Below are 14,239 nucleotides of genomic sequence, written 5' to 3' on the forward strand. Positions count from 1 at the left end.
AGCATTTTTCATGATGTACTCTGCATATAAGTTAAATAAGCAGGCTGACAATATACAGCCTTGATGTACTCCCTTTCCAATATGGAACCAGTCCATTGTTTCATGTCCGGTTATAACTGCTGCTTCTTGACCTGGATACAGACTTCTCAGGAGGCAGGTAAGGTGGCCTGGTATTCCCATCTCTTTAAGAATTTTCCACATTATGTTGTGATCCACACAGTCAAAAGCTTTAGTGTAGCCAATGAAGCAGTTTTTTTTTTTTTCTGGAATTCTGTTGCTTTTTCTACGATCCAACAGATGTCGACAATTTGTCCTCTAGTTCCTCTGTGTTTTCTAAAACCAACTTGAATATCTGGGAGTCCATGGTTCACCTACTGTTGAAGCCTGGCTTGGAGAATTTTGAGCATTACTTTACTAGCGTGTGAAATGAGTGCAATTGTGGGGTAGTTTGAGCATTCTTTGGCATTACCTTTCTTTGGAATGAAAGCTGACCTTTTCCAGTCCTGTGGCCACTGCTGACTTTTCCAAATTTTCTGGCATATTGAGTGAAGCACTTTCACAGCATCATCTTTTAGGATTTGAAATAGCTCCACTGGAATGCCATCACCTCCACTAGCTTTGTTCATAGTGATGCTTCCTAAAGCCCACTTAACTTCGCACTCCAGGATGTCCGGCTCTAAGTGAGTGACCACACCATCATGGTTATCTGGGTCGTGAAGACCTTTTTTGTACAGTTCTTCTGTGTATTCTTGCTACCTCTTCTTAATATCTTCTGCTTCTGTTAGGTCCATACCATTTCTGTCCTTTATTGTGCCCATCTTTGCATGAAATCTACCCTTGGTATCTCTAATTTTCTTGAAGAGATCTCTAGTCTTTCCCATTCTATTGTTTTCCTCTATTTCTTTGAATTGATCACTGAGGCTTTCTTATCTCTCCTTGCTATGTTTTGGAACTCAGCATTCAGATAGGTATATCTTTCCTTTTCTCCTTTGCCTTTCCCTTCTCTTCTTTTCGCAGCTATTTGTAAGGCCTCCTCAGACAGCCATTTTGCCTTTTTGCTTTTCATTTTCTTGGGGATGGTTTGATCATCGCCTCCTGTACAATGTTTCAAACCTCTGTCCATAGTTCTTCAGGGCTGTCTATCAGATTTAATCCCTTGAATCTATTTATATGTATATCTATCTCACATCTTGATTTGTTTATCTGTTGGTAAACATTAGGTTGTTTTTATATCTTGACTGGTACAAATAAAGCTGCAGTGAACATGGAGGTACAGATACATTTTTGAGTTAGTACTTTTGTTTTCTTTGATAAAATATCCAGAAGTGAAGCTATTGGATCATACAGTGGTTTTATTTTTAATTTTTGAGGAACTTCAATACTGTTTTCTATGTGCCTGTAGCAATATACATTCCCAAGAACAGAGTACAAAGTTTCTCTTTTCTCCACATCCTCACCAATATTTATTATTTCTTGGCTTTTGAATAATAGCCGTGTTAACAGGTGTGGGGTGATATCTTACTGTGGCTCTGATTTGCATTCTCCTAGTGATCTTGAGCACCTTTCTTGTACCTGTTGGCCATCTGTATGTCTTCTTTGGGAAAATGTCTATTCAGATCTTCTGCCCATTTTTAAATCAGATTGCTTAGCTTTTTTTGCTATTGAGTTGCACAAGTTCTTTATGTATTTTGGATATTAACCCCTTATAAGCTATGATCTGCAAATATTTTCTCCCATTGTTAGGCTGCTTTTACCTTTTATTGATGGTTTCCTTTGCTGTGAAAAAGAATGTTTTTGTATTTTTAAATTCTTTCTAATTATTACTCCATTGGGTTTAAGTCATTTTCTAATAAAATCACAGACATAAACTTAGAGGATAGATTTCATGGCAAAAAAGGATAAGAAGAGAAGAGATCAACAATTATATGTTAAAAACAGATAATTATTCCAGAGATAATGTAATTACCTTAATCATAAAATTAGCATAAATAAAGCACTCAACTTAATCCTGATATTTCAGATGGCAACACAAACATCCCTCAGTGTCTGACGAATAGAAAGAAATATGCTGCTTTTCTTTCTTTCTTTTTTTTTGCCTTGCTGCGAGGCTTGAGGGATCTAGATATCACCAGGGATAGAACTTAGGGTCTTGGCAATGAAAGCGCCAAGTCCTAACCACTGGACAGCCAGGGGAAAAAAAGAAAAACAAAACTGTCCTCTTTTTTCCTGGCACTAATTTTATTCCTTTATTGCACAAATATTTGTCGAGTGGCCACTACGTGCCAGGCACTTTTAAGTGCATGGGATACAGTGCTGAACAAAAAGACACAAGGCCCTGCTCTCATGCTGGCACCTGCTGACCTTTCCTGGGTCTCCTCACCAGGACTGGGAAGCCTTTCCTGGAGAATAGCTAATGGCCTTCAAATAGAGATTCTCGTTTATCTAACTTATTTGAATGCAAGACATTCACTGGAACAGCTGTATGAGAACGGCTCTTCTTCACATCAGCTATTCACCCACTTCTCCCTCAAGCAACTGAGAACCAAACAAAACAAACAGAGAATTCTGCTGTCTTATTTGGGAAAGATTAAATTTATGTGATTACTCTTCATGGTGCCAATGTACTAGTGAGGGCAGGGGCATTCAAGCAGAAGTGTTCTCCTCCATGCATCAACTGGAAGATGATACATTAAGTTCTTACAGCACACTTACTAGGTAAAATCCCTTGTGAATATATATGGACACCCTACTACATATAAAATAATTAACAAGGGCCTACTGTATAGCACAGGGAACTCTATTCAGTATTCTGTAATAATTACATGGGTAAATAATCTGGAAAAGAATGAATAGGTATAATTGAATCACTTCACAGTACCCCTGAAACTAACACAACATTGTAAGTCAGTTATACTCCAATAAGAAATTTTTTAAAAACATGTTTGAACTCTGGAGGATTATGGATCTCTGAAAGTAGGCAAGTCATCCTGTGACTTGAAAACACATCAAACCAGATGTGGACAAAAGAGAACAAATTTGATAATATTATTATTAAACTTTAAAGTTATTTCAGAACATTAAAGACTCTCCTTACCATCTATGATAACGTGGACAACAAATAACCCTTCTTCATTTCCCAGAGCAATTCTTTTGTGATCTATATTTGACACATAAATAAAAACATCAAGGAATTTGGGGGCAAGCTAAGTGAACCAATTTATTAATGTTGAAAAATTTTAGAAGTCAAATTAAATATATAATTAGAAATATTCAATGAAAAGAAACATAATAAGAACTAATAATTTATACTATGATCCAGATTACACAAGTAAGCACAATAAAACATGGTTTTTCTCAATAGAAATTTCATTTTATAAGGTAATCTTTATGAATACTTGAAGAAAGCATAATAGTCAAGTAATGATATGCTTTCAGATTTGCTGTAAGTGATGTTTCACAAATGAAAAAATTTTATAAAATAATTTGTCAGTGACCATAATTTGAGCTACAACAGCATGGGGGTGTGTGTCAGAACACAGTGAGAACTAAAAAATGCAGATAACACATTAAGTGAAGGCTTTGAATACAGAGCACAGAACTTAACATATACAAGTTCATTTAATCCTCTCCATAACTGAAAAGCTGGAATTATCTTCATGTACACATAAAAGCTTAGTAACTAGCTCCATGTCACCAAGGAGGCAATAGCTAAGTGGCTCTTATTGTCACCATTATCTAATGCAGAAATATACTGTTTAAGAAAGGCAAGTATTCTTGTTTACTGATAAAACTTTCAGTATCAATCTTGGCAATTCATTCATTGATTCCTTTGCCTTTCACTTATTTATTGAGTATTGGGTGTTGGGATTTGAAGGACAGTCCCTGCCCTCAAGATAAGTAGTTCACAGTTACACACAGGGTAACACTCCTTGTGTGTTTGTGGCCAGATGTGTTTGGAAACTAAGAATCTTTCAGGCTTGAAAAGGTATAGCTGTAGATTAAAGAAACACCGCTTTAGGCAGAGAACCATAATATAATCAAATATATTTTTGCAGAGAATCTGATGAATAGCCATGGGATGGAGGAAGAAGGACCTTTTCCCTCACTCCCACCCCCTGCCACCCATAGAGCCTCATTCAATCAGGTTTTGCTGACAAATGAGTTGTGGATAAAGTTAACGTTTTCAGATTTCGACACTGGGACTGTGGTGAGGGGTGTGAACCTAGCAGGATAATGTTGTAAATCCATACCTATGATTGCAGCTGTCTGGGTGGTTTTGATCAGGGGTAGATCGCTGTCATAAGCCTCTTTCAGAACATAGATTGACCGGTCTCTGGAATGACTTTTTCTCAGTATCTTGTGCAATTCACTCAGCACGCCCACCCACTCACTCTTCTTATTCTCGCTATCTGCTAAGATTGGGATTGAATATCTATTACTAGGTGCTGAGAGCTGGGAAGCTGTGACCTAGAACAATGTAAGGAATATCTAGGTTATAAGAAAGCAGACATTCTCTATGCCAGCCTGTCTAACATTTTTCCATTACACTCACAACTGGTAAATGACACTTCTAATAATATTACCCTCTTCCTAGTAGTAAAATAGGTGATGTGAGCCCTCAGAGCCAGGCCAGAAGGAAAGTGTCAGAATCACTTCTATTTCGATCCTCATAAAACCACCAGTGTTATCTGACTACCTAAGATCTTTTACTTCATCAAATGAAAATAACTACTATTTATTCCCTGGTGGCTCAGACTGTGAAGAATCTGCCTGCAATGCAGGAGACGTGGGTTCGATTCCTGGGTCGGGAAGATTCCCTGCAGGAGGAAATGGCAACCCACTCTGATATTCTTGCCTGGAGAATTCCACGCACTGGCTACAGGCCATGGGGTCATGGCAAAAAGTCAAGCATGCCTGAGTGACTAACATCTTCACTTTCATTGTATGCTGTCGCTGTACCAGGAACTGCTCTAAGAAATTTACATGTGCTAATTGAATGAATCCTCACAGAAAACTCGGTGGGTAGTTAGGACTCTTCTCTCCATTTTGTGGGTGTGAGAACAAGAGCACAGCTGGGTAGAATGCAGGCAATCTGATGCTAGACCCTCCACTCTGAGTCTCTATTCCTTCAGTTCTAAGACACACCTTTGCACTGTAGATTATCTCTGCAATGGCAATGCTTTGTGTAATTGCAATCATCACAATCAATTGTGATGCTACAGAATGCTCAGTAGTTTTTGTTGTTACATTAGAAGTGTTCAGAAACACTCATGCTTTCCTGTCTGCTACATGTCTATAATTTATATTATTACTAGTAAATGGCAAATCAAATTTAAATTTTAAGATGTATAATTAATCTTTAAGTCTACATTTCTATATAAAACTTTCTTTTGTGATCATCAAGTAAGCATCAGTGATATAATAAGCTACCACTCTAAGTCAGTTCCAAATAGCCAGAACTTTGTAGGGGCTCTTGGCAGTTGCTGCTGCTGCTGCTGCTAAGTCACTTCAGTCGTGTTCAACTCTATGTGACCCCATAAACGGCAGCCCACCAGGCTCCCCCGTCCCTGGGATTGCCATTTCCTTCTCCAATGCATGAAAGTGAAAAGTGAAAGTGAAGTCACTCAGTCGTGTCCGACTGTTCAAGAGCCCATGGACTGCAGCCTACCAGACTCTTCCGTCCATGGGATTTTCCAGGCAAGAGTACTGGAGTGGGTTGCCATTGCCTTCTCTGCTTGGGAATTGAGTAATATCTAAATAAATGTCTATCTTTGGGTTAAGGAACTAAGAATACTCCTGTGTGGCCTTTCTTAAGGCCAAGATTTCTAGGCTGACTAACCACAAGGGTCTCAAGGGGATAACAAACCTTTGCTCTTTCTGTCACCTTATACCCATTCCAGAATCACTTTAATTTTTACATGAGTTTTGAAGAGCAAAGTGTCTATTTTTTAGATTGCAAAATAACATCTTCCCCCAATTTTTCCATTTTGTACTCTTGGTTTGAACCTGAATTATGGCTTCAATATGTTGCCTCAGAGAAGACTTATTTTACAAAGTGACTATAGTTTTAGAAGCTGCATACTCAAGTTACTGCAGGTCCATGAACTGACCTCCCTGTACATCTGACCTGGAAGAATATTATCACTCTTCCTCTGTCATCGTTTCCCCCTCTTCTTTCACATCTTCTGCCCCAGCACTGTTCTGTTTTGTAAGCTTTCCCTGTTTTCAGCTATGAATCATATCTGTCTGATTACCTTAGTGTGGAGTGAATGGACACCCTACGGAATATTTGTATTTTAAATCTTAAGTTTAACTGTAGGATGAAAGACAGTGATACTTGCAAAAACCTATTTATAGTATGTTTGAATAAGAATAAGGGGGCTAGATTTCTTGTGGCAAGTGGGATGGAGCGGGGAACAATTCCACAGCCCTTCTAAAATCTTAACCTTTAGGTACGAATACCTTTACCAGCCCAAGGAGGCTTGACCCCTATGACCATACAAGAAAGGGATGAAGCAAAATGTATAAGGGATCCAACAGCAGCACGGATACTTACCTTAAACATACGAGGCATTTCCTTTCTCTTCGCAGGAACAAAATCAGAGGGCCAGACTGAACTGACAGAAAACGCTCCATCCCTGAAGGAAAAGCAAGACTCTGGGAGTGAGTAGAATCACCTGAAAGTGAGTAAAATGATACATAAACATAATCCTCAAACTTAATTTCCCTAACTTTTAACATTCTTTTTTGTAGGAACTGACAGTGATCAAAATATTATAACAGCAGTTCTCAGCCAGTTACATATTATCAGAAAACCCAAGTTAACTCTGGGCTGTTCATGGAGGAGTCAACCCCCTGTGACTCCCTGTTCACAGGGAACTAAGAAAGGAGCACGTGTCTGACTGCAAAGCCACTGGCCCTAGAGTAAGGGCCATATGCCCACAGATCAGCTTGCTTGTGTATTTTGTCAGTGTTACTGAGATACACTTGGCATGTAATCAACTGCACATATTTAAAGTGGACAGTTAGATAAGTTTTGATTTATGTGAGACCATCACCACAGTGGAGATAATGAATGTGCCCATCACCCGCAAGTTTCTTGGAACAGCTGTGTAACCCTTACCCCTCTCCCTCCTTAGAACTCTTCCTCACTCCCCCACTGATCTGCTTCCTGTCACTCTAGATTAATTTGCATTTTCTAGCACCTTATAGAAATGGAAAGGTACACTATATATTCTTTTTGTCTGACTTTTTCTTAGCATAATAATTTTGAGATGCATTAGTGTTGCTGCATGGATGAATACTTCATTTCTATTTATTGATGAATAATATTTCATTGTATGGATATGCCACAGTGTATCCATTCACCCATTAATGAACATTTGGCTTATTTCAAGTTTGGGGTGTTTTAAATAAAGGTGTTATGAATGTTCATGTCTGTCTTTGTGGACATATGTGTTCTCTTAGGGAAATACCTAGGAGTAGAATGACTAGATTATATATTCAGTTCAGTTTAGTCACTCATGTGTCCAATTCTTTGCGACCCCATGGACTGCAGCACGCCAGGCCTCCTGTCCATCACCAACTCCCAGAGTTTATTCGAACTCATGTTGATTGAGTCAATGATGCCATCCAACCATCTCATCCTCTGTCATTCCCTTCTCCTCTCGCCTTCAATCTTTCCTAGTATCAGGGTCTTTTCAAATGAGTCAGTTCTTTGCATTAGGTTGCCAAAGTATCAGAGTTTCAGCTTCAACATCAGTCCTTTCAATGAATATTCAGGACTGATTTCCTTTAGGATGGACTGGTTGGGTTTTCTTGCAGTCCGAGGGACTCTCAAGGGTCTTCTCCAACACCACAGTTCAAAAGCATCAATTCTTTGGCGCTCAGCTTTCTTTATAGTCCAACTCTCACATCCATACATGACTACTGGAAAAACCATAGCCTTGATTAGACGGACCTTTGTTGGCAAAGTAACGTTTCTGCTTTTTAATATGCTGTCTAGGTTGGTCATAATTTTTCTTCCAAGGAGTAGGTGTCTTTTTATTTCATAGCTGAAGTCACCATCTGCAGTGATTTTGGAGCCCCCCAAAATAAAGTCTGTCACTGTTTTCAGTATTTCTCCATCTATTTGCCATGAAGTGATGGGACCAGACGCCATGATCTTTGTTTTCTAAATGTTAAGCCTTAAGCCAACTTTTTCACTCTCCTCTTTTATATATTAAGTGTGCGTTTAACTTTTTAAATATTTTTCAAAGTGATTATATGATTTACAAAGCAATGTATGAGAGATTTAGGTCTTCCACATCTAGGTCCTCCAATACTTGAAATAGTCTTTAATTTTAGCTTTTCTTATGGATGTAGAGTGATATCTCATGGTTGTTTTATCTGAATTCCCACTGGAAAAGACCCTAATGCTGGGAAGGATTGGGGGCAGGAGGAGAAGAGGATGACAGAGGATGAGATGGCTGAATGGCATCACTGACTTGATGCACATGAGTTTGGGTGAACTCTGGGAGGTGGTGATGGACAGGGAGGCCTGGTATGCTGTGATTCATGGGGTCACGAAGAGTTGGACACAACTGAGCAACTAAACTGAACTGAACTGAATAATTAACGACATTGAACATCTGTTAATGTGCTTATTTGACATATGTATCATCTTCTCTATTGAAGTATCTTTCCGAATTCTTTGCCCTTTTTTTAAATTGAGCTATTTTCTTATTATTGAGTTTAAAGAACATTTTTATATATTTGGTATGTAAGTTCTTTTTCAGATATTTGATTTGCCACCAGTCCACAGTTTCTATTAATTCTCTTAACAGAGTATTTCAAAGAGCAGAAGTTCTAAATTTTGATGAAGTTCAATTTATCAATTTTTAAATTGTACCTATTGTGCTTTGATGTTATATCTAAAAATTATTTGTCTTATACAAGATCAGGCTTTCTCCTAAGTTTACTTCTAGGTACATTACAGCTTTAGGTTTTACATTTAGTTCTATGGTATATTTTGAGTTAATTTTTATACATTGCAAAAAGTATAGATCAAAGTTGATTTTTAAATATACGGATATCTAAAGTTCCAGTACCTCATGAGAAATGCTGGACTGGAAGAAACACAAGCTGGAATCAAGATTGCCGGGAGAAATATCAATAACCTCAGATATGCAGATGACAACACCCTTATGGCAGAAAGTGAAGAGGAACTCAAAAGCCTCTTGATGAAAGTGAAAGTGGAGAGTGAAAAAGTTGGCTTAAAGCTCAAAATTCAGAAAACGAAGATCATGGCATCCGGTCTCATCACTTCATGGGAAATAGATGAGGAAACAGTGGAAACAGTGTCAAAGTTTATTTTTTTGGCCTCCAAAATCACTGCAGATGGTGACTGCAGCAATGAACTAAAAAGACACTTACTCCTAGGAAGGAAAGTTATGACCAACCTTGACACCATATTAAAAAGCAGAAACATTACTTTGCCAACAAAGGTCCATCTAGTCAAGGCTATTGTTTTTCCAGTAGTCATGTATGGATGTGAGAGTTGGACTGTGAAGAAGGCTGAACCCTGAAAACTGATGCTTTTGAACTGTGGTATTGGAGAAGACTCTTGAGAGTGCCTTGGACTGCAAGGAGATCCAACCAGTCCATTCTGAAGGAGATCAGCCTGGGATTTCTTTGGAAGGAATGATGCTAAGGCTGAAACTCCAGTACTTTGGCCACCTCATGCGAAGAGTTGACTCACTGGAAAAGACTCTGATGCTGGGAGGGGTTGGGGGCAGGAGGAGAAGGGGACGACAGAGGATGAGATGGCTGGATGGCATCACTGACTTGATGGACGTGAGTCTGAGTGAACTCCAGGAGTTGGTGATGGACAGGGAGGCCTGGTGTGCTGCAATTCATGGGGTCTCAAAGAGTCGGACATGACTGAGCAACTGAACTGAACTGAACTGAAAGTTCCATACCATTTGTTGGTAGCTATTGTAAGATGTTGAAAATACTGTACATATTAAAGTAGCAGAATAGAAAATATAGAAATATATTTACATATATTTGAAGAAAGTAGGGAAAACCACTAGACCATTCAGGTATGACCTAATCAAATCCCTTATGATTATACCCTGGAAGTGGCAAATAGATTTAAGGGACTAGATCTGATAGATAGAGTGCCTGATGATCTATGGACTGAGGTTCGTGACATTGTACAGGAGACAGGGATCAAGACCATCCCCATGGAAAAGAAATGCAAAAAAGCAAAATGGCTGTCTGGGGAGGCCTTACAAATAGCTGTGAAAAGAAGAGAAGTGAAAAGCAAAGGAGAAAAGGAAAGATACAAGCATCTGAATGCAGAGTTCCAAGAATAGCAAGGAGAGATAAGAAAGACTTCCTTAGCAATTAATGCAAAGAAATAGAGGAGAACAACAGAATGGGAAAGACTAGAGATCTCTTTAAGAAAGTTAGAGATACCAGGGGAACATTTCATGCAAAGATGGGCTCAATAAAGGACAGAAATGGTATGGACCTAACAGAAGCAGAAGATATTAAGAAGAGATGGCAAGAATACACAGAAGAACTGTACAAAAAAGATCTTCACGACCAAGATAATCATGATGGTGTGATCACTGACCTAGAGCCAGACATCCTGGAATGTGAAGTCGAGTGGGCCTTAGAAAGCATTACTATGAACAAAGCTAGTGGAGGTGATGCAATTCCAGTTGAGCTCTTTCAAATCCTGAAAGATGATGCTGTGAAAGTGCTGCACTCAATATGCCAACACATTTGGAAAAGTCAGCAGTGGCTACAGGACTGGAAAAGGTCAGTTTTCATTCCAATCCCAAAGAAAGGCAATGCCAAAGAATGCTCAAACTACCGCACAGTTGCACTCATTTCACACGCTAGTAAAGTAATGCTCAAAATTCTCCAAGCCAGGCTTCAGCAATACGTGAACCATGAACTTCCTGATGTTCAAGCTGGTTTTAGAAAAAGCAGAGGAACCAGGGATCAAATTGCCAACATCTGCTGGATCATCGAGAAAGCAAGAGAGTTCCAGAAAAACATCTATTTCTGCTTTATTGACTATGCCAAAGCCTTTGACTGTGTGGATCACAATAAACTGTGGAAAATTCTGAAAGAGATGGGAATACCAGACCACCTGACATGCCTCTTGAGAAACCTGTATGCAGGTCAGGAAGCAACAGTTAGAACTGGACATGGAACAACAGACTAGTTCCAAATAGGAGAAGGAGTACATCAAGGCTGTATTTTGTCATCCTTCTTATTTAACTTATATGCAGAGTACATCATGAGAAATGCTGGGCTGGATGAAGCACAAGCTGGATCAAGATTGCCGGGAGAAATATCAATAACCTCAGATATGCAGATGAAACCACCCTTATGGCAGAAAGTGAAGAGGAACTAAAAAGCCTCTTGATGAGAGTGAAAGAGGAGAGTGAGAAAGCTGGCTTAAAGCTCAACATTCAGAAAATGAAGATCATGGCATCTGGTCCCATCACTTCATGGTGATGGGAAACAGTGGAAACAGTATCAGACTTTATTTTTGGGGGCTTCAAAATCACTGCAGATGGTGACTGCAGCCATGAAATTAAAAGACGCTTACTCCTTGGAAGGAAAGTTATGACCAACCTAGATAGCATATTCAAAAGCAGAGACATTACTTTGCCAACAAAGGTCCATCTAGTCAAGGCTATTGTTTTTCCAGTAGTCATGTATGGATGTGAGAGTTGGACTGTGAAGAAGGCTGAGTGCCGAAGAATTGATGCTTTTGAACTGTGATGTTGGAGTAGACTCTTGAGAGTGCCTTGGACTGCAAGGAGATCCAACCAGTCCATTCTGAAGGAGATCAGCCTGGGATTTCTTTGGAAGGAATGATGCTAAAGCTGAAACTCCAGTACTTTGGCCACCTCATGTGAAAAGTTGACTCACTGGAAAAGACTCTGATGCTGGGAGGGATTGGGGGCAGGAGGAGAAGGGGATGACAGAGGATGAGATGGCTGGATGGCATCACTGACTTGATGGACGTGAGTCTGAGTGAACTCCAGGAGTTGGTGATGGACAGGGAGGCTTGGCGTGCTGTGATTCATGGGGTCGCAAAGAGTCGGACATGACTGAGTGACTGAACTGAACTAATAGAGACACGCTGGGCTGGAAGAAGCTCACGCTGGAATCAAGATTGCTGAGAGAAATATCAATAACATCAGATACGCAGATGACACCACCCTTATGGCAGAAAGTGAAGAAGAACTAAAAAGCCTCTTGATGAAAGTGAAAGAGGAGAGTGAAAATGTTGGCTTAAAGCTCAATATTCAGAAAACTAAGATCATTGCATCTGGTCTCATCACTTCATGAGTTTGGGTGAACGCCGGGAGTTGGTGATGGACAGGGAGGCCTGGCGTGCTGTAATTCATGGGGTCTCAAAGAGTCGGACATGACTGAGCCACTGAGCTGAACTGAACTGAATGGAGACACAGGTGTAGAAAATGGACTTGTGGACACAGTGGGGACAGAGTGGGATGAATGGAGAAGTAGTGTCAACATATGTACACTATTGTGTGTAACATAGGTAACCGGTGAGAAGTTGCTATGTAACACAGGAAGCCCAGTCTGGAGCTCTATGACAACCTAGAGGGGTGGGATTGGCGGGGGCAGGGAAGAAGGAGGCTCAAGAAGGAAGGTATATATGTATAATTATGGTTGATTTATGTCGTCATACAGCAACACAACTTTGTTAAGTAATTTTCCTCCAATTAAAAAATAAATAAAAAAATAATGTAATAAATCATGGGAGTTAAGGGAAAAACAACAGTGATCTCAAGAGACCCAAAAAACCATCTGCCAATATCCAGCAACACCTTTCCAGATAAAAAGACTCAACAAACCAGGAAGAGAAGACCAGTTTCTCGATCTGACAAAGGGCATCAGCCATGAAAAATGAAGTACTGATACATGCTCCATGGGTGAGTCTTGAAAAATTATGCTTAGTGAAAGAAGCCAGTTACAAAATTCCACATATTTTATGATTTCATCTATATAAAAATTTAAAATAGGCAAATCCATAGAGACAGAAACAGGTTAATGGTTGTCAGGGGCTGGGGGCAGTGGTGAATGTAGAGTGACTGCTAATTAATAAGGGTTTTTTTTTTTTTTTGATGTGATGAAAATCTGAAATTAGGTTATGGTGATGGTTTTACAAGCTTGTGATATACTAAAAACCAGTGGATTCCACATTTTTAAATAGTGAATTTTATAATACATAAATAATATCTCAATGTAAAGAACTTTTGGTTTTGAGGTTGTTATTTCCTTTCCTGCTATACACATGTGCTGTTCTGTGTTAAATCACTTCAGTCATGTCTGACTCTTTGTGACCCCGTAGACTATAGCCCACCAGGCTCCTCTGTTCATGGGATTCCCCAGGTAAGAATACTGGAGTGGGTTGCCATGCCCTCCTCCAGGGGATCTTCCTGACCCAGGGATCGAACTTGCAGCTCCTGCATTGCAGGCAGATTCTTTACTACCGAGCTAACAGGGAAGCCCCGCTATAAACACATGCAAACATAATAAGAAAATAAACTTCTGACTAAAAAAAAAAAACCCAAAAAACTCTTACAAATATTACACAGTTATAATCCACATCTAAGAGGTAATGATGCAAACTTTAGGAAATATCGTTTTTAAAGTCCTCATGGAAATGGTGAAAATTGGGAACTTAAGTAAAGTTGTGACAACACTACTTAAAAGAATATCAGAAACCATTTTTATTCCAGATCTTGTTTTGATAAAAAAAACATTCTCCCTTTCAAAGCTTACCTCATGTCAATTACTTGACTCACTACAACATTGGGTTTTGAGTCTTCTTCATTCATATCAAATAGGAAGAGTTTGAAGTCACAAACTATGGCCAAGGCCCTCTGCCATCCTTTTTTCATGCCTGCTTTCTTTGGAATCTTTAGGTTTTATTTTTCAAGAAACAAATAAAAGCAATCCAAGCTGAAACATCAAACACTACACAATTATTACATATAAAATTAAAACAATACAAATGTGTTATAAACCTATCATGTTTCTTGTTAAAAGATTGGAACCCAATGACATAACATGATTGAGATTTAAAAGCAAGGCAATTCTTTTAATTACTGAATAATTCATACATGTGAAAAATATATTAATACTATTTCAATTAGCACAAGCAATTCATTCAAATAACAGTCACAGCTTTGCCTCTAAG

At 39.1% G+C, this 14,239-nt stretch overlaps 1 protein-coding gene across 6 annotated transcripts in view; it reads right to left on the reverse strand.

Annotated features, from left to right (window-relative positions):
• The window catches only part of LOC109562578 (serine/threonine-protein kinase MRCK alpha-like), a 70,638-nt gene that overhangs the window by 11,006 nt on the left and 45,393 nt on the right, over window positions 1-14,239 (reverse strand). For 3 of the 6 annotated variants that reach the window (XM_070795165.1, XM_070795164.1, XM_070795167.1), the window contains exons 10-13: window positions 13,822-13,958; window positions 6,557-6,638; window positions 4,251-4,467; window positions 3,095-3,157 (exon numbers count right to left, since the gene is read on the reverse strand). In XM_070795165.1, coding sequence (XP_070651266.1) covers window positions 3,095-3,157; window positions 4,251-4,467; window positions 6,557-6,638; window positions 13,822-13,958 — 499 coding nt within the window. The remainder of the gene's footprint in view (window positions 1-3,094; window positions 3,158-4,250; window positions 4,468-6,556; window positions 6,639-13,821; window positions 13,959-14,239) is intronic. The other 3 variants (XM_070795166.1, XM_070795169.1, XM_070795168.1) reach the window with 1 other exon arrangement.

The sequence above is a fragment of the Bos indicus genome, chromosome 8, assembly GCF_029378745.1.
Source record: "Bos indicus isolate NIAB-ARS_2022 breed Sahiwal x Tharparkar chromosome 8, NIAB-ARS_B.indTharparkar_mat_pri_1.0, whole genome shotgun sequence".
Taxonomy (NCBI): Eukaryota; Metazoa; Chordata; class Mammalia; order Artiodactyla; family Bovidae; genus Bos; species Bos indicus.